This window comes from Thermobia domestica, chromosome 8, assembly GCF_964235325.1.
Source record: "Thermobia domestica chromosome 8, izTheDome1.hap1.1, whole genome shotgun sequence".
NCBI classification, from domain to species: Eukaryota; Metazoa; Arthropoda; class Insecta; order Zygentoma; family Lepismatidae; genus Thermobia; species Thermobia domestica.
The window spans coordinates 135,486,851-135,513,610 of NC_137461.1; the positions used below are offsets into that span (position 1 = coordinate 135,486,851).

The 26,760-nt window shown below is 32.0% G+C and overlaps 1 protein-coding gene across 2 annotated transcripts; it reads left to right on the top strand.

Moving 5' to 3' along the window:
* Positions 1–206: 206 nt before the first annotated feature.
* Positions 207–23,767, top strand: LOC145693223 (ras-related and estrogen-regulated growth inhibitor-like protein). Of its 2 annotated transcripts, none has more exons than XM_081769013.1 (6): positions 207–455; positions 6,583–6,679; positions 7,056–7,112; positions 13,933–14,008; positions 16,460–16,652; positions 19,976–23,767. In XM_081769013.1, the coding sequence occupies exons 2-6, from the start codon at positions 6,601–6,603 to the stop codon at positions 20,276–20,278; spliced, it is 708 nt and encodes a 235-aa protein (XP_081625139.1). In that variant the 5' UTR covers positions 207–455; positions 6,583–6,600; the 3' UTR covers positions 20,279–23,767. The 2 variants fall into 2 exon arrangements, with proteins under 2 accessions (XP_081625139.1, XP_081625140.1); XM_081769014.1 differs by having other exon boundaries at positions 208–455; positions 13,933–14,009; positions 16,464–16,652.
* Positions 23,768–26,760: the final 2,993 nt, after the last annotated feature.

Sequence of the window (26,760 nt, forward strand, 5' to 3'; positions counted from 1 at the left end):
TGCTGTGTTACATTCTCATTTTGACTCCCCTGATGTTACTACTGCTGTTCCGCCGTCTCGTCTGACTCTCCAGCAACTGGTGTTCTATGAAAGTGATGAGGACACGCGCGGCGCATGCCACAACAATATTGCCATAGCAACCGACAGCGAGCATCCGCGCGTGGCGCCTGTGCGCTCTCTCCTCTTCTCCGACAGATGAATAAAACGAAGTAACTGGCAGCTGTTCCTGCTAGTCGCTAGGGTATCTTCATTCAGTGCGCTGGTGAAGGCTCAAGAGAAATATCGCTCTCTATACATTGTATTATCTTTGCGCATTTATTACAAGTTATTATTCACTCTCTCATTTATATACTGAACTAGTGTGTTTGACTGTATTGTGTGTTTCTTTGATTAACAACAGTTTTTAAGCGTTGTGTGTTTTCTCAACCCAGCTGGATAGTCTTTGTGATATTTTGGTAAGTAGATTTCTTTTTACTGTATTGAATGTCTTAACATTATTATTATTAAGTTGAAGCAATTACAAAGTCGAAAAGATGCGTTGTATACTCCATCCATAGATATACTGTAGTATCAAAAATTATGTTCAGTGTTTGCAAGACTGATACTCACTACAATTTTGATTTGCGGTCAACAGTGATATTGCAACAGAGCAGAGACACATACATATCATAAACTGTTGTTTGTACCTATACTTAATGTAATACTGTAACATTACTTGCATTTTTCCATTGAGGATAATGTACGATATTTTTAACAGGATGTCAATCACATGACGTTTTCATTGTCCATACACAATGCTGTGCTTCTGTTTTAATGTTTCAATATTGCAGGAATACTATTGATTTTATGTAGGCTAACCTGAAATATAGGAACTGTTCAATCTCATTACTAAATGTTATCAGTTTTCTTTTTAAAATACTCCATCTCTCAGCCTACAAGCATTATTATTCTGTCCATTTAAAAAATCTTCTTTATTATGTCTAGAAGTCATAAGAGACTTTAAATTATTGACAAATGAATTTTGGACTCACAAGTCTACGACCTTTTTGTTATGTAATTTCCTGGTTGCTACACATTTTCATAATGAAAAGTAAGTACTCTTCCGTACATATTCTTATAACAATTACTTTCAGTTTCCACCGTTATTACTGCAATTGCAAACGTTTGCTCTATAGTTACAAAGTGGACTCGATGATAAGTTATAACAAAGCCCTAAATTAGAATGAATGGAAGAAGCTAATGAAAATATATTTTTTTCAGTATCATGAAAAAAATCATAAACAACGTATCTTGATTGTCTTTGTGTAACCTGTTGCTCAAACAGTACTTTAAGTAATTAAATAGTATATATGCAAAGCATTTTAATTAATGTGTTATCAATATTGGACTGCTTGCATTCCAAATGATGTAACTCTAAAATTGAAGTATTTCAGGAGACAACTTTGAACTTCAACATCTCATGTAAATCGCATCAAGAGAATGTATCCACTATGAGGATTAGAAAATAAACTTCATAATTATGGTTTTGGTTGCAATCATAAAAGAAGTGTGATTTTTTTCATAAAATATTGAACTTTTCTCCTGAAAATTTTCAATTTTAAAATTACACTACGTGACATCCAAGCAGTCCAATTAGAGAATAGAAGTAAGTTTTTGGTAAAGTGAAGTTTTTATATTGATTTGGTTCTTATTCACTACATACTTAGTCTATTATTATGGAATGAATATAGTAGATTGAATATCGACTCACGTTTTCAAGCCCTTGACCAATATCCTGTTAAACTCAATAACTGTTAAATTTCAGCACTGTCTATCACATGAATCACTGTTCTATTAAAATAATAATTCATATTAAAATAAGGATCAGTCCTTGTCTGTTTTAATATCAGCCTGAATTTCTCGTATTACATTTTGATATAATTTTACTGAAACGGATTCTTTGTAGTTTTAAGAAATCAACTAGTGCAGAATTTCATTTTTCTAAAAATTATATTGCTCTCTGCTAATTTATTAGTGCTGTATAATATATGAGTTCAAATGTATTATTTATATTGATAATTGCATTTGTGCGCTTGCTTTATTTTATCTAAGGAAAATATCACTCTGTTTTACACAAATAATATCACTAGGACATCATGACTTTACAATCTGTGATGTGCTCTTTATCCCCTCTTTCTTATAATAAAATTAACTTTTTCCTTGATGTGTAATCTTAGATCCACCGATCGAATGTTTTATGTAAATAAAAGATGCTTGCTGATATAAAAGCTTTTCTTCTTATTGTAAAAACTATACTATAATAACGAATCTATTCTTCATTTGGTTCAATATGACCAAATTATTTATCTGTTTTATTTCTCAGATCTATTAATGTAATTATGTTATTTTAAATAATTAAATTAAACTCGAAGTTTGTTCGAAGTTATGTTTGAAAGAGTGAAAAAGAACAAAGATAAGGGTACTTTGGATAAAACACAAAAAATTTATAATAACAACAATAATCAACTTAAGTATAATTGATCGATATGTTCGAAGACTCGTAACAAAAATTGGATCAATAATGGTCGTTCAGTTCATGTGCATGTCACAGTCATAGAATTATTTTTTTTAATCATGATAAGAGGGACAAAAAAGAAATAAGCTTAAAAAAGGAGATTAGAATTCTAATGGTAGCTTTATACGGAAAAGTGTGTCACTGCGCTCCAGTTGCACTTGTGGCCTCGGAGACTAGTATGTGACATGCATGTTAACTTCAGATGCTTTCTTTTTCATCTTTGGACTGCATCTAATCACAGCATGCAAAACTAACATAAAGCAGATAGATTGTCTAGGAAACATACTACTATTAGAAAAAAGCATTAATTATAACCTTGGTTTTTGTTCATTTATACATGAAACAAATTAATTAAAGAATATGTAATGGAATTTTCTTCCCAATTCCCATTTTGTTAAAAACTACAATATATTGCTTTCTGCTCTACCAATAACTTCAATTTCACCTCCTCCCCTTTTGCTCATATATTAACAATATAATTGCGTTTTCTTGTTGTTTCTATAAATATGGGTAAAATTTATGTAAATTATGTAGTCATTATTCAATAGCTGGATCAATCTTCGTAGAGATGTTTTCTGAAAGCAAAAATTCTGGAGATAGGAAACATAATCAATTGATTTTTCGTTGAATCGTTGACGTTTTCCTAGTATTGATGGTACAAATTTAGGGAAATTAAGCACAAAAGCAGTTAAGTCTCTTGATCATATTCAACCTTCCAGGATTGAAGTTTATTAGTTTATTAGTAAGATATTAAACATTAGATTTTCGCAGTTGAAAATGGTCGCTTCCGCTTCTTCACTTAAGACTTTCCATTTCCTTTAAGATATACTGAGGCTATAATAGTGTCCTTTACAATTCTATGTTAATATATTTGCTTCGTTTAAGTAAAGCGTTTACAGATCATAACACTGAGTTTCCTACCATCTTTCATTTTCTGAGCTACGAGTCATACAGTTTCATGAGGACGCGGCTGTGAGTTGTTCCATCATCTTTAATAATAGCGCACAGAATTTGAGAACACAAATCCGCTGTCGTTATTGGAATTATTGCATATACTTCTGAAAGTAGCTATCAAAATGAAACCGGAAGTAGTTATCAAAATGGAATTTGTAATTGGAAGAACGAAATAAACGAGAAATTGCAAATCGAGTTCTGCCATGAATTTCATTTCTTGCTCCATCTTTACAAAATTTTAGTGCGTTACTTCATTTAGGAAACTTCGTCCCATTAGTGATTAAATTTCAAAGGAATTAAATCCAAGGGAAAACTCGATTTTAATGTGTAGTTCTTTCCTTCTTATGTCTACAGATTCAGTCACAAATATCTTTGAAAAAAAATTTTCCAATTTGTATAAGAGAAGATAATAAGACTACGTATTGTAGGAATTGTTTGAATATGACAACGTTCCTTTCTCGTTCCGAATTAGACAAACTGATCTCTTTGGTCGATTAAACTTTCTAAAATAGGATTACAGTACAATGGGATTCTCAGAGCACACAGTACTTGAATAAAATAGACTATTTCATTAAACTTTTTTTTTAATGCTTCAACCATTTCATTATTGCGTTAGCCTGAATTCAAACTGTGGGTCGTTTTTACATACAAGGCGCAACATTCTTTTCTGCCGGATGTTGATCTGGTATATACATATATATTTTTGTTTTGTTTTTTCGAATGTTTTGCTCTCTGCTACTGGATTGCAATATTTCACCATCGCTGGCACCGAAGAGGATTTTTCTTGTCTTGCTGCGACCCAAGCGGATTTCCCTAGAATAACAGAAGTTGGTCGTCGCCCAGGCTTACGAATTATGGATACATGTTTTGATCAACGTGTCCTTACCATGGAGGCTAAATATGTTGACACCACACACACACATACACACATTATATATATATATATATATATATATATATATATATATATATATATATATATATATATATATATATATATATATATATATGGCAGAGCTAATGAAAGAATTTTGAAAGGGAAGAAGGAAGAAAACAAGAAAACAGCAGATGATTTTTAAGACTTCGTCTGAGGACCCTGGATTCAAAAAACCTTCATATGTCATGGTGAAAAAGACCAGTCTGGCGCCACTTAGGAAGCCACAATGTTTGATGCACATCCTACACTGAAATATACAGCTGAATACACACGTATATGTCAGCTATATTCTTGCAAGTTAACTCAATGCCACATTACCACATATGTACGATAAAAGAGCACATGTGATCATTAAATCTGTATATGTCATTAAACAGTTATTATGCAATATATTTCTTGTCGGATGTGCGCTTCATAAGCAACAACTCTCAGTAGCAATATCACTTGTCTTGCCTTTATTTTTTTTTTTTAATTCATTACTTTGACCTAAGAATGTCAGCAAAATTTTGCGCAGAACATACAGTATTATTCGCATGATGTGGTATTATGCTTTCCTAACACCGTATGACTGTAAGAATCGTAAACATAGTCATCACAAAAAACTAATTGATTTGAGTTTAATGTCCTCTCTCAGCAGGGAACATTCATTACTTGGTTTCGCATCCAAAGCAAGCTTCTATTTAGAGAATCAAACCCGGGGCCCCGCGCTCATAAATAAGGCGCTTTACCGATTTGTCTTCGAAGTAACATAAGGATGATTCCTTCTAACTTCTTTCTTGGTTACTTAAATTTGCTGATTCTAATTCTCTTACAAACTACTTTGTAGAATTTATAGTGGCTTGCAATTGGAAACCGGTCTCATGTGTTTTACTTTGTACGGCAACCACCACCAATACTAAGTTCGTCAAGAAATAACTATTATTTTCTTTAGTTTTATCTAGCGATGGACACTATAGTATTTATATCATTGTGTTCGACTTTTCTATTCGTACGGTACTTACAACATTAAATAAGTTTACGGTCATATCTTTTAGATTAAATGAGAAAGTGATAAATGTGTCTTAGGATTAAACAATAAATGAAACTACAACAGTATAAGAAAACAAGAACACTCCGAGAAAATCTACCCATATGTTGTTTGTCCGCCATAAAGGTCATACAGTGATACGATCAAGATTCGAACGAACAATTCTACGCTCCAGAGCTAAATGCACAACCGCTAAGCCATAAAACATAAAGGAGCAAACATACCGTATATTTCCATTTAATTGTTCATCGGAAAATAGATTTTATGCACATTCGTGTTGAAGAGTTTCTTTTTAAACATTTGTGTTAGATAATGGATCGTTAACAATTCTGACTGGTATAAAATAAAAATGAGAGCTAATCTGTTCTAGTGAAATGCACATAATTATTATCCATGGAGTTTTATACTTCCTCTTCAATACCAAAAATATAACAGAACGTGACAGATAGAGTAGCCAGAATAATTTAAAAGAAATCTACAATGCTTTAGATAAATTCATATCGTTCTGTTCAAATATGTGCTGAAATATCATTTACAACCTAGTTATGTGAAAGAGATGGAATTTTTAGGAAATCGATTATTGCGCTCTTTTTTAAAGTGTCTATTTTAACGAAATAACTCTCTAAAGATATTTGTAATGACTCGTATCTATTAATGCAGGTGCTGCTGTAAAGAGATTTTGAGTAGCACTTTGAACTGCTTGGAATGAATGTTATGGCTGGTGTTAAAATAAAATATTTGAATTCCAGAATTTATATTCTCAGCTGGTTTTCACAGCTAAAAATATTATTGTACTGCCTTATATCAATCCGTATGATGATACATTTAAACTTTACACTGTTGAAAACTTCTTGGAGGATTTCACTTAAGTATTCAACTGAATAATTGAAAAATACATCCTTACAAATATCTCTAAAAATATATTAAATCATCTTCAATCGGAAAAATCTACTATAGAGGAACTTGAACTAAGGACTTAGTACATCAGCATAAATTCCACATTCAATTTTTTTTCTCTTTATCTGACTGAGTTTTATTTTAATATATTTAAATGCAAACATGTTTATAGCTTGTAATAACGCTTTTTGCTTACCCTTGATATTTCCACAGATAAAAGAAGTCGCAGCTATGAAGACTGAGGAGAAGAATACGAACATGCCTCGTGTGAGAATTGCTGTTCTCGGCAAATTCAACGTAGGAAAATCAGGTAAGAATATTGCAGTTGTATTAAATTACATAACAGTTTCACTTCACAATACATTCAATCTATTTTTTCATACAAAAATAATATAAAAATCAAGATGAAATACCTTTACTTTCTTCTCTATTTTATCATCCTACTTCATCTATTTACTTTTATGTAATACAATTGACATACTAAACATTTATCTTACAACTTCTCATCCATAAAATAAAAATTTGATTTAGTATAAATTCACTGTATAGGTATATGTTGTGTGTCCATTCACATGCATTAGATTAAAGTGATTCTCTTCAGTATCTTAATTTCATGTGTCTCATTTTATTAGTGCGATATTCGTTGGGAATAAATTGTAAACGCTCTATTTTTTCTTTCTTTTCAGCTCTTACAGTCCGATACCTAACAAGGAGGTTTATAGGCGAATACAGGTCGAATACAGGTAAGAACACTTTTTTTTTTTTTCCTCTTCTTTTTACTGATGTACAGAGCGTTTCAACATACAATGTAAAAAATAGTAAAAAGATGAAATGTGATCAATGGTTTTGTAGACTAGAGTTTGATTATGTAATAAAATAACACATTGTATGGACAAAATTGTTATATCTAAATTCTGAAGCACTCTGTATATTTATCCTGTATATTAATAATTTTAAACGTAGTTTTGCATTCAAATGAATTTGATTAGCTTCTATTGATGTTGGATATCACCTATCTAATAAATCCACTTATTTCAATGAATAACTTACATTATGCATGTTATCTGTGCAACAAACAAAGAAAAATCAAGTAATGCTAAATGTTGCAAGATTTAGAAAGTCCCGACTTAAGACATTTTAAGTTCTTGTCTCAGGAACATATAACGACCTACTACTTGTGAACTTGATATTATTCAGTGACATTTTTGTTAAAATGAAATATCTTATATGGTTTAACTGTTAAATATACATATAGTTTTATTCATATAGTATATGTGTACTTCATAAACTTTGGTCACACATCGGGTGTATGTAATAGTGTATCTGCACCGTATTATTCACAAATTTTATAAGTAAATAAAGAAAGTTTTCCCATTGCCATGTTATGAGCACCAATGGTTCTGTTTTGTATTATCAACTATTGCAGAGTAGCTTGTCCATTCATATTTTCGAAGAAAACGGAATTAAAGAGTCCGCATCTAAAAATAGCACTGTTTTTTTTTCTACACAAAACATCAACAATTATTAATATTTGATGAAAAGATTTCTTAATAAGTTCAGTCCTCTCTCTAAATATATATATATATTCTTTATATAGTTTATCGTAGTTAAAATTAGCTAAACGAATATATTTCTCCCACCCTTTGGTGTCTGTTTTTAGAAACGTTAAAGTGATTTTTTTCAGTGTTTTGACAGCATGTTTTGCACATTTAGTTTCAATGAAAAAAAAAACGCTTTTGACGTCAGAGTCGCACGTAATTTCAGTTTTTTGGTTCATTGTGAAAAACTGTTCAGAATGGAATTACTACTATAGCCATCTGTTGGACCAACCAATTAACCAGTAGAGCTGTTCGGCACGCTCGTTTGATGAAGCACATCCATTATATTCTAGTTCATAGAAATGATATCAAAATGATTTGGCAACTGTTATTTTTTTAACTAAATTATAAAAATCTCCAGTGTAAATTTGCTCCCTAGCTATTGAAGGGAACTAATAATATACTGAGCTATTCTGACTGTTGTTAAAGATAGAATATGATGGACATCCATTTCCTGTCGGAAACTACCCATTTCACAAGATTTGCGAATTTAAGGAGAGAATGTTTCTAACTTTAAATACACAAAGATTATATGACTTCAAACCTCTTTCTTTAATCTTAATTTCTTTCAACATATTTTTCTTTCTTATTATACTCAAAACGTTATTCATAGAATGAATATGTTCATTCATTGTCCTACTAATTTCACAGACATCTCTGTTTTCGTAGCAACAAGGATGCATGAACTTGAAAAATAATTTTCTTATAGATCACAATTGGAAATTTCGTTTAACTGTGACCTATACCCGTTAGCCACAGATAGCTGCAGCAAACTAGATCGCCTTGCATAACACTGCAAATTAGTATTCGTCTGTTATAACGAAAAGAAATCCTAACTAAGGTCTGTTAGAAATTGTAAAATAAATTTCTCGGTATTTAAAAAGTATTTGTTTGAATTTTCATGCTGAGTGAATTCTGTTAATTGTACATCTGAAATTCCGTTTATGACAATATCTCTTAATGACGATGTTAAGCTTATGACTTTTTATAAATGGTAGCGTGGAAGATAGTTAATGTGTATGGAACTGTCTAATTAAAAAATTGGCACGAAAAGTAGATGAACATGAATCAAAACTAAGTTTCAGGATGCTATTATTATTCTAGTACCATTATTGTCCATTTTGCCCAAATTTGTCCATTGCATTCTTGGTGTACTGTATTTTACGAACTATTTTTAAACTCTCAAGTTGTGGTACTGAACGAAAGTTGAACTCCCCTACCCTCTCCCCAATGAATCTTCACCGACATCGTCCCCCATTGATCTAGTCTCGTGCCTACGTAAGTAGCCTTCGCCTTCCTGTCCCCTATTGCGTAGTGGAGCAAAGGAGCCGAATAGAGGTTATTTTCCAGTGATGCGCTGACGCGTGTGCCTCGGAAAGAGATGTAGCTATGACGCAAGCAGAGCGAAAGAATTATAGTTTAGTGTCCTGTCCGGTGAGACGGGAGACAGTCATAAGTTGGAAACGGTCTCACATACTCATCCCACGGAAACTTCACTTGTCGCAATGGAATCGCATAGTGTCCCACATTTGTGAACCATGTATCATTTTGTTAATACGAAGGTAAAAATAGATACTTGACAGTACAGTGATATCAATTCCCTAAACAATTAACATAAATTCAAGTGTATAATGTTATTGAGGATGGAGCACGGTCATCAGAAAGTTTTTTTCCTAACCAATCGTGAGAGATTTTCCGAAATAAGCAGACAAATACCAAGGTGACTACACAATCCCTAGTTCTTCTGTTCTCCAGTCCTGTATATTAAAGTACATGATTGCTAGCCTACATCATCCCTACGAGTGACAGTTCTTCATTTATGTTTTAACAAAAAAGAAGCTCGCTTAAAATGTTATATAAGTAATAACTTAATCTAACAAATCTCAACTAAATTCGCTGCAGGAAAGTACATAGTCTATTTACATATATCCAAACATTCATTATTAAAATTTATTATAAATCTTGTTATTAAAAACATAGATAATTCTATAAAAGGATTTGAAAATTACAGTAAATCACTTGACTCTGAAGTGCAATTTTACAATTCAAAATCTTATTATATTGTGAAGAGTTTTCGATGAGGAATACAACATAGAAAGTTTTTTACTTTTTTTTTTTACTTTTCTTCTTACTTGCTCGTTCCACGAATTACTGTATTTCCATATCATTTATTAGCGGTTTCCATTATCTTATTTCAACTGCAGACATAACGATGAGATCGATACCATTTTTATTTTTATTTAAAGGCACATTCATAGAGAGAACTTGATAACATTACAATAGGGACACTTCTCTTATTTGTCTACAAGAGAAGCATGAAATTGGTTTCAATAACTATGATTTTCTCTATTTAATACTCCTCTATTAAGACTCCTACAAAGACGAACTGATATCGTTTGTAACTCTTTAACTGTAAGATAACTTCGCAAATTGCAATATGAATTTCTATTTTCTCACGTGAGCATCTTACAGCAAAGTATGAGAAATTTCAGATGTTAGAGCAAAAACTCGTATATTTATATTAACATATAATTTATTATTCGTGAACTTTTTTTTCTGTTTTGGCGTTCCCTTAGCAATACTTTTTAAATCAAGTGTGTATCATCAAATTTAAGCTACCCTTAATTCAAATCATAGGTAACTATATCATACTTACTAGTTAAGTTACCCGATTTTACTATAAATAGAAGAGCCATGCTATAAATTTAATAGATCTATGTTACAATTACCATGAATTAAATATTATACTATAATTTTACGTATCATGTACCCTACGTTGAAAACACTGCCTTATACTACAAAACGAGAATCAAATTTGGGGTCATTTTCAAAAAAAAAAGTTAGGCCCTTAAGCAATCGACTTATTACGATTTACCTATTTGCTTTCAATTATTTACTGTTCCATCGGTGAATATTGAATAGGATAGAATCTTCCTGGCAACAACGACAAAAAATGTAAATATAGCTGAAGAAGAGAATATTTATTTAAATAATACCATAAAAGTAAGGAAATTGCGTCAGGTCTAGAAATATCCAAGGAAAAAGAAAATATACTGAAGAGTGTCTGGTAACGTAAGTTAAGAATTAGTGGAATGAGTGGTTGCAACATCTGATCGTTATTCACGCGGATGGTCCAGCGCGCTTCATACATCACGTCATCTTCCAAGTGCAGCAGCTCTTATCATAAACTCCCTTCGCGCTTCGCGTGGTTGAAACTGCAACAAATTCCTGTCATAGCTTCTCCGTGAAGCAGGCTGATGTTTCCCTTGTCCTAAATTCTTTCTTGTGTGTCTTCTTTATTAGGTAGCAAATGAGAAACATTGTAGAGTTTTAAATTTGACGCATGCGAATTACTATATGATAGATTTGGATACCAATATTTAACGTGAAAGTTTAAATCCGTAACCATGCTCACCGAAGCTGGTTGAAATCTCCAACACCTCAATAAAATGTTACAATTCGATTTTTATTTGTTTATTTTGGAAAAGGGAGATTATTTGTCTTACTGTTATAAATAAATGCAACATCAAAATTTAAACAAAAAAGATACGTGTGTAACATAGTATCAATGATTTGTGAATTGTAGTAGAAAAAGATACAGGTTTCTGATTCGTTGTGACCACAACAAGCCACCAGTATGAGTCATATCTTTGAGAGAACCTGCTGCTTACTTGTAGAGGTAGTCTGAACTGGAAGACTATAAGATAGGTGTGTTCGTCGACGCAACCACACATGGATTCACGCAACACGTTGTTGGCTTTTTTATACTCTTTTCTCATACATACATACCACCACAGACAGAGAGAGAGAAATGAGAAATCTTGGTGTCCACAGCATCTTCCTGCTGATGCCAAGGGTTTGAGATGAAAGGAGTGAAGGAGAGGATTCAACTGGCGCCAGGATTCCTGCCACGCTCAAACCGGAATCGCTAAATTTAGGGCGTGCGACTGGTATGTTGTTGTATACTGGTGAACATATTCCCATTCACAGTAGAGTTCAAGTTGTTGAAGTCTTGGGTGCGGCAGCTGGAGAGAGAGGAGCGAAAGAGTTTTATTATTTAAAATTACATTCACAATCGAAACATTAAAGAATTTATGACATCCAAGGACCTACATGTTCATAAAATACATTCAAGTATAAACAGTCGTTACATTGTGGACACTTTTTTTATAATTATCAGTAGTTGACTATTACCCTAAATGTAAACAAGTTCTACAATTGTTTGATACGCAAATTTCTGTTGAGGTAACATTTCAATATTACCTGCACACTATTACTGAAAAGAACCTTACGTTAATATGATTATAAGCACTCAGTTATAATCAAAACGTATGAGAAACATGTGAGTGAACTAGAAATATAAAACAATATTCCAAAATCCCCTTGTTTATTCTATTACTATCTTTCTGAAGGTAACATGAATAATTGTAATACACTATGAGACATATTGGTATTTAAAAACCTGTCATATCATTTAGAATAAAAGAATAAAATAATATCTACACGACAACCTTCAATTTAGTGGAAAATACCGCTTAATTACAATGTTATAAATTCGCTCAGCGAACATGGCCTTCTTAATTTCACGTTAATCTTTATTGCTCCTACGAACATGGTGCATATCATGATATCAGATGAGACAAGTAACTTTTCCCTAAAGGCCATTCTGCATTCTCGCTGGTACTAGGCTCATAAATTTTTTCCCTGTTGGCAAGGTTTGTGTGTTTGCATAGCCTTCTGACAGGCCCACAGATGTTCTTGAGAGATGGTGGAAAGCTCTTAGAACAAGGATATTCCACAAGACTGCTTGTTGTTTATATCATGCTGTTTTACATCTTACTACTTCTCTCGTCGAGCACGGAAGAAATTCAATCGTAAATAATGCTGCTATGCTTTAATTCAACATCATACACTCCGATCCGCTCTCATCCATAAGCAGGAAAATGAATGAGAGCGTTGTGGTTCCTCCTAAATTCTCAGACGTCCTTAGAAATCTACAGAAACTTCTTCGTAGGAAGTCTTCAATTCACTTGAAAATATTTCATGCTACAAGCTTTTTATTCCTATATATTAAATATCGTGATTTGATGTATTCTACAACTGCACATAGATTTAAATTGTTTTATCTGCGTAGCCTTTTTATTTTTTTCTCTCTCTCTCTCTCTGTTTTGAATACTGTATACTAAAACCGAAAAATTGCATTCTTTAATTTTATGTGCATACTGAATTCCAACGTTTTTAACGTTTTAAACTGATAGATATGAATAATTTTCTAATAGAATTGTACTATCAGGGTTAGTCAGATGGAATGGAGAATAGAAAGTTTAGTTTCAAGATTCGAACCTGAACTTACCGATTACGAAAGAATTAGCCAGTAGTAAGTCACTACTCGAAGCTACCTCAAGACATTAAAGAAGGTACAATCTTTATGTTCAAGTGTATATTATGTAACATGCTTTAAATATCTCATATGCTATAGCATGAACAACTAATAGAACCAAATGTTGTTTTAGTAGAAACATTTGCACTACGAATTAGCCACAGTACTGTAGCATCCCAAAGGATGTTGCAGTTTATTTTAAGACATTCAAGATCGAATTAATTGTTGGCAAAAATCCTGACTCCTATATAGTCCGGAATGTTAATTAGTGCACCTGATTCAATGGCATAAGTCTGCATATCTCAATTAAATGCTTCATACAAGTATTTTTATGTAAGTGTGTGAAAGATGGGTCACCATTAATAGTGATTTTATTTCTAAATTTTAAACAGTTATGCCTCCAACTCTGTTCGAATATGTGTTCTCTTAAATTGCTTGTTTATCCTTCATTACAATTACTTGATAGAAACCCTAAAGCATTGTATACCTCGTATGTGTGACCATTGTTAACTAGTAAATATATCATTTGTTAGTGTAAGCCATGATTAAGCATTGTAACTTAATCCTTTGATGTCCTTGTTCCAGATCTCTTGTATCGGCAGACAGTGAACATCAACAACACCCCACTCGAAGTAGAAATAGTGGACGTGTCTGGCGAATCGGTGAGTGTCCCCTGCGGACTGGCCCCCTTCCAAGCTTACATGAAAAAAAAAATAGCCAATTAAAGAGCGCTTCTATCCTAAGTATAAATGTTCGCTTCGCAACAATGCGTGCCAATATGAAGTGAATTTAACAATTGTTTATTCTTCATTTGCATGTGTCTTGTGCCAACTTTCCCTCACAGGGAGCTTCTTCTTTTCCTTCTTTCTTTTACATGCGCTTTTATTTTCCTTTTGCGTTCTTCTTACAGACCTGAGCTTATCCCATCCTTTTGTGCTTGCGAGTTTTTACTTTAGCAGCTTGTGTAGGATATCTGACAGAATATAATCCCGTACTGCAGTATATATATTAGTAGTTTATTTCAAATCATATTTGGTGACAGTAATAGTATATTCTCAGTTTTTATTCGTTATATGTATCCAATAAAGTGATAGATTTGTTTTCATAAAATATAGCCAAAGTTAAAATTACAAAATAATAATCTAATCTTTGACTTTCCAATTTTTTTAACTTTAAAACAGTCTAATATTAACATTTCTTATGATGTCAAAAACAAAATATATATATATATATCCTACTAGAAATACAGAATACAGTTGTAATGTTACACTGTAATCAAATACAGATAAATTTTAAAAATCATAATTTAAAATCATTCTCGTTAGCTTTCAAAAGTACTATTATAAACTGTCTTTGGAGAATTAGCAAATATTTTGTTTCCATGTAGCATATAACAACACTGTAACTTAAAACAAGCATTTGCTCTATATTTATAAATTGTTTAATTTTAAATCTATGTCTTTGCTTTATGTTACACATAGTAATGTTAAAAGCGTAGTTTGCACAGCTGTTTCCATACTTTTCCCTCTAGCTTCTTAACAGTTATTCGTAGATGTTGTAAACACTACTTTGACCCGCTGATACATCCTCCGTTTCTAGTAAGTGTGTTTCTGTGTCAGTAGTTAGCACCAGGAGGTGCCAATAAAAACCGCTTAAGTGTTTCTCTTTTAGTATTCGCAGCAAATCATCTTTGCTATTTTAATTGCTTGGCAACTCTTAAAAAAAAACTGTTTAATCTGTTTTCTGTCATATAGTTAAAAAATGTTTGAACATATTTTTGGTTTTCTTCAAAGGAATACTATTTTCCGTTAGTGGTGTTGAATACTTGGATTCATTGATTTAGTAGGGGAATTATGTTTCTATTTTCTTTGAAATGAACTGGAATTTTAAAGATTTCTTCTTTCAGGTTACGTAGTTCAATGTCTCTGGCATCTTCAGTCTGAATTTTCATTATATATATATATATATATATATATATATATATATATATATATATATATATATATATATATATATATATATATATATATATATATATATATATATATATATATATATATATATATATATATATATATATATAAAAGAGAACGTACAATTTTTTGTCCGCTCATCACGCTAATACGGCTGAACCAATTTCTTTCATTTTTGGGGGGTTATTAGGATTTGGACCCTAGATGGTTTTTATCATATCACTTTAATTTTTAATTACCAGTGTCTTGAGATAATTGACCATTCAGGTGTCCATAACGTACAAATCCTTTGTTATTAGTTCATCATAGGTAAAAATAAACGTATTTATATGCAACCCGCATGACCGTGTCACTCGGCGGGTTAACATAAATGACAGGCGATATACAGCGGAAAATAGCTTGAATCTTCTGTTTAAAATTTTTTAATTGATTTGCTTATTTTTACAGACACTTTTACAATATGCCAGCACCGGGATGACCGCAGCGAAGCGGGGCGGGTTAACATAAATGACAGGCGATATAATGTTAAGATTTACTGCAATCTTCTATGGTTTTTATCATATCACTTGAAAGCGAAAAAGTAAAAATTATCTAAGTAACAAAGTTTATTGCGTTCCGGGGTGACCGCAGCGAAGCGGGGTGAACGCTGCTAGTATATATATATATATATATATATATATATATATATATATATATATATATATATATATATTAGTTAAAATAATATTTAATTAATGTAGTAATATTAAATTAATAAAATAATATTAAAAGTAACATTAATTTAATATTATTAAAATTACACTTGATTATTAAATATTCAAATTATATAAAACCGAATTTAATTTTCATCAAGTACGGAATATTGAAATAGATTTGAAGAAGAATTTAGTAAAATCAAAAGACTACTATTCCAGTTCATTAATTTAAAGAAATAGAAAAAATAATTAATAAAAACATATAAAAATATTTAGTGGCAGAATCTAATTATATGAATTATAATATAAATTTAGAATCTTTCTCGTAGCGATATATGCAGGTATAAAAACGATTTATTTGAAGTACTGAGTATTTGATTTTACATGCTTATTTACTTACTTAGAGACTTTGCTACAATAAGCGTTTTTCTTTTCTTTCTTATTGCAGAGGGATTCGACTTTTCCTTTGGAACAAGTCCAATGGGCGGATGGTTGTATCGTCGTCTATTCAATCACCGACAAGAGTTCCTTCCAGTACGCGTTGGAATCATTGGAAAACTTACAGAAACTCAGACCTATGAATACAATTCCTGTCACCTTATTGGGAAACAAGGCAGATTTAGAGCACCTTCGAGAGGTAGGTTAATATTCATTTATATTATTCAATGTTAGTTTGAAATGAACAAGGAAATGTCACTACTCAGGCACTTATATCTAGCAACTTTGTTTGAAATTTTGAAAGTCAGAAGTATTTGGAACGGTAGTAACAATTAAGGGATATCACACGATGTAAATATTCAGTGTAGCATTATTAATGTTCTTGCAAGTAATTGGCAATATTTTATACTTCTTAATGTCTTCTTCCTCTATGGTTACATTTTGTTAGTAAAACCAAATCCAACTTACCTTTGAGATTCTTTTTAGTATGGTATACAGAAATCTACAATATGAAGAGATTAATTACAACAAATGTACACTGTAATGCTAATTATCCGAACTTCATCCAATCGCCAAATATCCGGATATATGCAAGGATTTAAAAAAAAATCATTAAAAATATTGAAATGCGAACTGTAGGCTATGTATTCATTCGTAATAATCTAATTTTCTTCAGATTTCTATTTATATCAATATTAAAACTTACGTTTAATGGCAAATGTTCTATATATTTTAATTGTTGTAAAAGTGATCTTACTTTAAATATGCCTTTCATTAAACAAATGCAGTTTTAGAGATTTTTTTTTCTCATAACATAACCTTTCTTATGACTTCAACCCGTTTTCCGGATTTCTGCATAGCCAAATTACGTCCAGAACTCATTATGCCTCATACTTTGAGTTTCACTCTACATATATCTTTTATCTAAAGAAATATACTATACCATAAAAGCATAGAGTTACTATATTAGTCTCGATTAGCTTTGAGGAAATTGTTATTTTATTGGTATAAAATTTACATAGTACATGTATTTTCCCAGTTGTATAAAATATTGTGAAAGGAGCTTGAAATAAATTATTACCTGTTCAAGTGCTAATCAGCGAAAGATAAATGAGTACCGGAAGAAAATATAATGATCTATCCTATATCTGTTGTTACTTCAATACCAAACCTTGTGTTTGTACATAAGATTCAACACATGACTTCAGTGTTTTGTACAAAAGTACCATTCGTTTTGCGCTATAAAAGTAAAACAAACAATGAAAAAAAGCTACTAAAGACACTCTTCAAAAAAAAAAAAAAAAAAAAGAAAGAAAGAAAGAAAGAAAAAGAAAATCAAGAAGTCGTATGTAACTTATCGTGATTGTGTTATTTTGGATTTGTGCCCATCGCTCAAGCAAATCAAACACTTTGAAATATCAAGATATAAAATAAAGAAAAGAAGGTGAAATGAAGCATCTTAAAAAAAAAAAAAAAAAAAAAAAAACATACTCCCTCATGTCACTGGCTCTATTGGCATGTCACAACATTTGTGAGCAGTACACATTTTATTCTCTTCCCCATTCCTCACGTCTCAGGTTTCACACACGCGGGCAATGACCCTGTTCCTTATTCCGACCTTGGGAGTCAAAAAGGCTCGTGAGAAACACCAAACAGCCACTTCCTTCTTTACTCAGAACTTTGCCAACAAGAACTACTGTCTCTTAAGGGAAGGTAGTAGGAAGAACTTTTCGACGTGGCTTTCTTATTTTGTTTAAAATGAGCATTCCAGCAGCATGAGAAATGCAAGTTCATGACCGTTTGTAATATTTTCCGTCTTTTACTGTCATTTTCCTTTCTTCCTACCGAATAGCCTACGTGTATTTTTTATTCCATGTTTGTTTATTTAGCTTTCTTTCCCTCTTTCTTTGAAGTCAAATGATTCTCTCTATTCCTTCTTGTATCACACTAACACTACTCCTTTTTCACTGAAATAAACGTTCCCTTCTTTCACATTTTCACAAAGAAAAAAAAAGCTTGTTGGATACATGCAAGGAATTACGGAAGCATTTCGCGGAACCTGTTAGATTTTTTTTTCGGTAGCGGCTTTCTCTTCTGTACAACAAGCCAAAGAATGATTACAATTGTTTAAACAAGAATTCCATATTTATATTAGAGGTCTCTACGCAGAAAAACGTAAATAAGTGTACTCTATGGCGAGTGCTTGAATAATTCGACTAAAACAAGAAAATCAACAGTAAATTTTCCACCTAAAACTATGTATATAGAAAACGTCCTATAAATCAGCACACCTGCCTTTTCTATTTAAAAATAAAAATTAAGGTACCTTTTTAAATTATTTTTCACTTCTTTTCTCTCTTTTGACGATAGAATAAACAAAGAAAAACGCCTTCACCAAAACCAAACATCTCATTTGGCTAAACGCCAAAAAGAATGTTTAATCATTCTCGAGATATGGACATAGCACATGCATTCATAATATCTTGTTTGCATAATTCGAGGAAAAGTTATTGACACTTAACTTCATTTTCTCGGTGGCTGGGAAACCTTTGTTCAACGATGATTCACATGCTCAAAGAAAAATCGTAAATAATGTCGAACGCTAAATTCCCATCCGAGAATTTACCGGTAATAGAAGTCTACAAAATTAGAATTAGGAAACGCAATTTACAACACTGAATTAGTTAAGGGCTTATATGTTTATAGCTTCTCTTTAGCAAATACATTTTCTCTGCTGCTTCTTTTATAACATTTTCTACTGCGTATCGAAATAGTTTTGTTTCTTTTGGAGTGAAAGAGAATGGTTGAAGTCAAAATTCATAAAATACTCGGATATACGGATTACTCTTCTTATAGTTCAATGTTATGAATAATTAACATTTCCGCAACAAGTAGTCTGAGTAATTTTGGCAATGCTCATTCTAATTGCTATTAATTTAGCGTTATTGAAGCAATTTATCTTTGCTGTTGTATAGCTCATTGTTTTATAGGTGCAATAATATTTATACTTTCTTTGAAATGAACTTGAATTTTAATAGTTTGATCCTACTAATTTCTTCAAATTCATTTAAGTGTTGCTTGCTTCGTGAAAATTACTTTTTGTTTTATATAATTTTATTTAATAATGAAATCACTAAATTCCAGTTCGTTTGAAAGCAACTAGGAAAATAATTACCCAAATAAATCAAAGGGCTTTGGCGCGGGAGGCCGGATTCGATTCCTGGCGTTAGCTCATGTTGTTCGAATCCCACAATCCACGTCTCATATAGCCTCTCTGCAAAAAGGGACAATAAACTCATATCCAACTAATGAATTCAATGAGCTAAAACAAAATATGGAATAGTTACTGAACATCGTTAAATATTGCTCCTGAAAACATTATTCTATGTGATTTGGGTTTCACTGTAGCTGTAAGCAAATAAATTAAAGAATGTTGTATAAATGCATATATTTATATTTCGATTTATCAGACAAGAAAGAAACGATGTGCTTCATGAAATTTGTTCTTTTGTATACTTACAGGTTGAGGAAGTAGATGGGAGAACAGCTGCGCTCCAAAGTGGTTGCCAATTTTATGAGGTCTCAGTAGCCGAGAACAGCACTGACCTCTACCTAGCTTTCGAGTTCCTTATCAATGAATGCAGAATGTCAGGTGGACACAAGACGCGCAAGTTCTCCGTCTCCAAGATGATAGGAACACTCATTGGTAAAAGTAGCCCAAGTATAAGTCAAGGTGGAACTGTTGTTGTGTGTCAGAAATCAGACTTGCACCGCAGTCGAGTTCTGAAAAGGCGTCAAAACTTCACGGCCACTGCTTCATTGTGACCAGCCGGTGTAGTTGGAACGTCTCAAGAAGAGGTGCAGCATGCACATTGAGAAAATGATTTGTCTTCTGTGACACCCTCTCGAGCTTTAGAAGAGGGGGTAGGAAGTTAATTCTTTGGTCAGTATAACCCCTAACTCTCCCTACTGCACTATTGAGGGTGTAGTTGTTGGGATGGCTGAGAAAGGGGTTTTTGACCTTTGTTTTTCACTTGCTAAGTTAGCAGGCACGGGCAGCTTCAGCAGCAAGAAGCAAAACACCTAGAGATCTAGTCTGTGTTCCTTATAAACAACACAGATAATAAAACAAGTTAAGAATCCCCGTTTTGTCTGTATTGTTGTATTTCGTGGTATGTTCCCTAAGGTATCCCGAGTTAGTTGTATCTTTCTCTGAGTAAGAGAAAGCGTAAACAATATCTAAAGTCTTTGTAGATCTTAAGACTCGTTAGCAACTAAGGGAGAACAGGGAGAGGTTTCCCTATGGAATGTCCGTCCAAAAATCAGTGTTGATATGAAGCAAGCAATCTAACAAGTATAATGTTACCCTTGCTAGACATCAACCGAAAGTTAACAGTTATCTTGTTTGTATGAAGGTCTGTATTTGTATCGGCAGTTTTCAATTGCAAAACTTACTTTCCTCAACCTCATTGCTCCTGAAATATTCCTCAGCAAAGTTTAATTCAAACATTCATATTAAATTCAATTGTCTTCTTCTCTATTAAACATTACGTACAATGTTATTCCTTGTTTTGTCACCTAATTCCGAGCACTCAGGAAATTTGCCTGAAAAATTAATAAACAAAGTTACTGTAATTCTATTAAACTTTTAATGACTCATGTTCAAAGATAGGGTTCAAAGATGTGGGTAAGATCTTGAAGAACTATGACGTACATGAATACTGTGAGCCACATATTATTTTTAATTTAACAGATCGAGGACATTAATCAGCTAAGTGGATTAGCGTTTAACTGTGATAACGCTTCGACAATGCACATTTTTGAATTGAATTTTCTGAACAAGAGATTTTATTGAGTCATTGAACTTTGTGACTTTTTCAGCTACGATTCAGGCTCTTTTTCTAAGAGGTAATTGAATACGTTTAATTTTGATGAGTTTCAAGGGAAGAGACGCAACTCATAGGGAAAAATATTTATCATTGTTTTTCACGTTGTTTACCATTTTGTTGTTCACTTTGTTGTAAACGACAGAGAATGGTAATTAATGTTTCGTTTAGTATTATTATTTTTGTGTAAAATTTAAGGTTATTTTCAAACATCTATTTTAACTAAAATTCAAATACTGTTTAGGCGATGATTTGCCTAATATTGTAGACCGTAAAGTATTGAATTATTACATTGAATGGTTTTTCAATAAATTGTATGTTAGAATGGATATCACGGTAACACTGGATATCATGATAATCCTAATTTAGAATACTGAAACGAAACACAAACTCCCTTATGTGTGTGTACAGTTACAGTCAAAACTATTGCAATCACTCTAAATATAACTTTACTGTAATACTGAGATATCAATAATATTGCAATAATTCTAAATATGACTTTATTGTAACACTTAGATATCGAAAATATTGCAATCCACTAAGTTAATTTTTACTGTGACTCTTAGCTACCAAAAATATTTGCAAAAGTAATTTTATTGTAACATTTAGATAAAGAAAAGATGAAATTTTTAAACGTTATGAGAGACCATCAATAACACCATTGGTTATTGTAACTCTACATAAGGATTCTGTATATAAGGTTTCCAAACAACAAGATAATTGTAATACTTTTGAATGTTTCCATACACTGTACATGAGTTGCGTTTCTCTTTCATGTAAAAAAAAATGCAATGAAGGTTCTTTCGTATTATTATATTTCTTCTGCACATTCCTTCAAAAACAAAATGTCACAAGTGCTATATTTATCTGTATTTAATTGACATGTTTGAAAAAAAAGACTTTCGGTGCTTTTATGTGTGAATTAACATTTTGAAAGTTCTTGTGACCAAAAGAGCGTTTATTGACGTTCAGTGGTTTAAATGTTGGATGAAGGATGTGCCTTTCCTTGCGAGAATACGGTTTATTCTTCGTAGTTTTGGTTTGTTTTCATTGAATTTAGACCATATTGAACTAACAACTTTTTTTAATTCGCTTTTGATGATTCCCTTGTACGTACTTTGATCTATAAATCTTTATTTTTTGTGCTAATTTTTAGCTTGTAAGAATATTTTTCAATGCGCTTTCCCTACAAATGAACTTCAAAATTGAGAATTTCTCTTCTTTTTAACAATGAAATGTTCGTTTATGATTAAGTTTATTTGTTTCACGTGAGTTTGTGAGTTACATTTCGAAGCACTTAACTTTCTTAAAGCACAATTATGCTTACTTTTTTACTATACAAATAATAAAAACTGTTTTGTTTAGTTTTTCGGTCATTCTTGTAGATCCGAAACAAAATTCTTTGTAATTAAAACTTCGAAATGTGTTGTTGGTTAGATTAATGTTTTTACAGCTCCGAGGAACAAAAATACAACAGGACGGAAAAGATCCGTCAAGGATGGTAAAGTCCATACACAGTGTTAAGGAAGGGAGGCAATGTTAAGAAAGTTGGCAGCTCTCTTTGCATCTGTTTTCTAAACCCTGCTATAGTTCTCTTTTTTTACAATTGATTTTATTTGTACTATTGGAAACCAAGGAGGAATGGGTTAACATTAGATGACATGTACTGTCTGGTATTTTAAAATAAGTAGATTCTCGAAACTGAAATTATAGAATGCAGTCTTTAAAATAAAATCGTGCACTTATCTAAAAACAAATTATAATTAAAAGTTTGTTTTTATTTCCAGACTTAAATCGATGAAATTAAGAATATACATATATATGAAATGTTAATGTGAAATTTTTCGCAGTGTTATCATCTACTGTTTTAGACTGTATCATGTCACCTACTGTATAGTGGGAATGTCCATTTATAATTGCCTGGTAAATTCCTTCTTCTCAGGAATGTAAACATGATTGGTATAAAATCATCTGTTGTTGTAGAAACAAATAATTGTAAAGACTTTGCAATTTGATAACTGTGTACATATTTGGAATAAATTTGTGTAGGAGTTCCTTGACAAATAAGTATAGCCTGCTGCAAATGGTATAAGAATAAAATTTTAAAAAAAAGGAAAAAAGAGAATAGGGAAACATTTTATAACAATAAAAATAAATATATTTTTGTGAATAAATTCACGGAAATTTGTAATAACTCCTTTTTTATTATTAAAAAAGAGAAAATACTCTTGTTTGTTAAACAAATACTTGCGTAAGGTGTTGTGTGTGTGTGCATGTTATTTATATTGTTATTGATTGTACATTATATCACTGTGAGAGGAGAAAGTTGTTTAATATTTTAAGTTTTTACAGAGGCTGTGATCTATTTCTGTATTTTGTATAATTTGTATACATATCAAAGAAAACATTTTTTCAAAAAATAAACTAGAAAACAAATATTATATATTTTTTATTATTTACAATATCCATTATCCTTTACACAAGTTTGAAACAATTAAGATTCTGGAAAAATTTCGTGACAACTGAGTGTTTTCGTAAAATTATAGTTTACAACCTGATTTAAAGTGTACTTTATCTGGACGTGAAGAAATTCGTAAACACGTAAATTGAAAGTTTGTTCTAAACTAACGTAAGTACTTTTAACTATGCATTACTTTGCCTTTAGAATTTCCCCGTTATTGCATTCGTTATCGAGTAATTCTCTGGCCTTGGTGAATAACCAGATAAGAGGTAAAAGTGAAATTTTAGGACGCCATTTTAAGATTTTTCCAATAAGTCAACAAAAATGTTAGATTAGTTGCAGCTTCCGGTCATTTTTATCACAATCTACTACGAAATTCGAAATAAATCTACTGTAAAGTTCGAAATTTTCCTTTTCGTCATTGCTTATTACCCTTTTTCAAGCCACCTAAACGCAAACTGTTACTTTTAAAGAAACTTATTTTTAAGTTCGTCACTTTTACGAACACTAATTTGGTTATTCCCTGAAGCCAATTAAGTATGAATAAATAATGAACTCTGAACTAAGTTAATTAAGGTTTCCAGATCGTACGTTTTTCTGTCATATTTTATTGTGAAACCCCATGTATGAATATCATATATCGCTAAAAAAATCTTCGTGCGTTCCCTCTGAAAAATTTGGAGACTATAAGTTACAATTAATGAAGTATTGTTGCATCATCTAAATAGTTTCTTTCTTTGGTTGATTAATTACAGTTTAATTTATCTTTTAACACTAAGGTTATATAAGACGACACCCGAACCACTGTTCTAGTTTGCATCCAAGTTTTTGTGCCTTCACATGGAATTGAACTTAGACCACAAGCACAGAAAACAGCCACGTTAATTACTTGACCAAGTATGCACATTAACACTATTGGAGTTTTAAGATATATTGTGGCTATCCGAAATTGAACAGTACTCACGGATAATGCTGGGTGGCACATTTTGAAATACTATTTGAGAAGCTTGGCCAGAAACCGTTCGAAATATTGATATTAATTATGAAATTGTGATCTACTGCATTTGATATCAGATTCATAACAGTTATCAAATGTGTCATACAGGATTATTCGAGAGAAAAATTCAATTATTCAAGTCTGCTATTGCATCTGGAACCTACAAGGTTTGTGCCAGTTTGAATACTTATGATTATCTATGTATATATGACTAATGATGATAAAAGCCTACAGAGAAGATAGTTCATACAATTCAAAAGGGAAATGAATCTATAATTTAACACTCAACATCGTGTCCTATAGATTAAAGGAGACGGACGAAAACTTCAAGTGAATATCAAGAAAGAATTGTGGAATGAGGAATGAGAATGTCAACAAAATTCAAGGACGTCATGTATACCAGAAACTTCCTTGGCTTCAGATCCGATCAGAGAAACTTATTGTTGGATCCGAGGACAAAAATAAGCGCTGTTCCATCATGCTTACATTTATATTCATTTTATGATTATGTCGAAACACTCGGCAACGGATATTTTAATTCAAGTTAATATTTTAACCATAACAAATAGTATGCGAAAAAAGAAAAAGAAAAGAAAGAAAAAACACACATGCTGGACTTCATGTTGCTAGGGCTCAAATAGTAATCTATTTTTTTGCTTAAAAAGATATTTTTATGTTACTGGAAAAGTTAACTAAAACACTTATCAAGTGCTGAATTGATTCAATTTTGTTTATTCAACACTAGTTCCCTTTAGCAAGTTACCTGCACGCTAATGACATCTCATGGCAACGCAGCTAATGCCAACTATTAGTCCTGACTATGAAATCTTGGAAAATAATGTGGCTGAGAAATTGAGACGTCTTGAGTTTTAATGAGGATTAAGAATATCGAAATATTTTCGCCTACATATCTATGCAACCCGTAGCTCTTAAATGTTTTGAAAGTTGCATATTAACGTTACTCACAGACTGATTTTTTAATTTTTATTTTTATTTTTTTATTTTATTTTATTTATTTTTATTTTATTTTATTTTATTTTATTTTATTTTATTTTATTTTATTTTTTTTTTTTTTGCTTTTTAATAAGGATTCAAGAATAAATTTACATTTACATCCAGATTTATTGCACATGAAACATGTTCTACTAATCTTTTGTTGTTTTCCCCTTGTGAACACACAATCACAATCAATTCGCTATATTGGTATGTCATATCATATACCTATGCTAGTGGTTTATGCTGAATAATTGAACACTACAAGACCTCATATGTGTGTTTATTCTCATTGACCCAAAAATACAGTAAAATAATCCTCAATTTCAAAATTACTACTAGTAGTAGTATTACTATTACTATTAGCAAAATTATCCCACATATTACAGCAATTATAAACTACTAGCTTCCTTTCTTTCCCCATTAGCCTATAGTATTCTTACGTTATGCATTTGCTACATGCAAAAACAACCAGCTTACAAAAGTGCCCAATATTTCACGAATTTTAGACTACGAGCAGCGTACCTAAGTTATGGAAGCACATAGCAATGTTCGGGGATCGGGCCTAAAACCTTAACAGTGGGATGCTATGTCTAAATTATTTCAAATTATATGAAAGTAAAGATCGTAACATGAGAATGAATTTATAGCTTAATAGACAATTATATTTATCGTACAAAAATGAAATTAAACACAGTGGGCAATGGTGAGTGACAGTTCCAAAGGGGTTAAATAGAAACAGGAAGATCCTATTCCTCAAGTATCCCTTTAGGGTCGCAGTGCCTTAGTGGTAGAGTGTTCACCTCTGGGGCATGAGGTCCCTGATTCGATTCCAACTCGCGCCCAGTTTGTGGTGGACAAACACCGTGTGCGTGGGTTTTCTTGGGGTTCTTCCGTTTCCTCCAACTTTCTTCATTCCATTCAGTTTTCGTCATCACTGTTTCCTTTAGCCTAGCCGGCATAAACGTGG

Coding starts and splice junctions, on each gene's coding strand:
- LOC145693223 (XM_081769013.1), top strand. CDS start 6,601: ATGAAGACTGAGGAGAAGAATACGAACATGCCTCGTGTGAGAATTGCT. Junction 14,009..16,459: donor GTGGACGTGTCTGGCGAATC/GGTGAGTGTCCC, acceptor TTCTTTCTTATT/GCAGAGGGATTCGACTTTTC. Junction 16,653..19,975: donor ATTTAGAGCACCTTCGAGAG/GTAGGTTAATAT, acceptor GTATACTTACAG/GTTGAGGAAGTAGATGGGAG.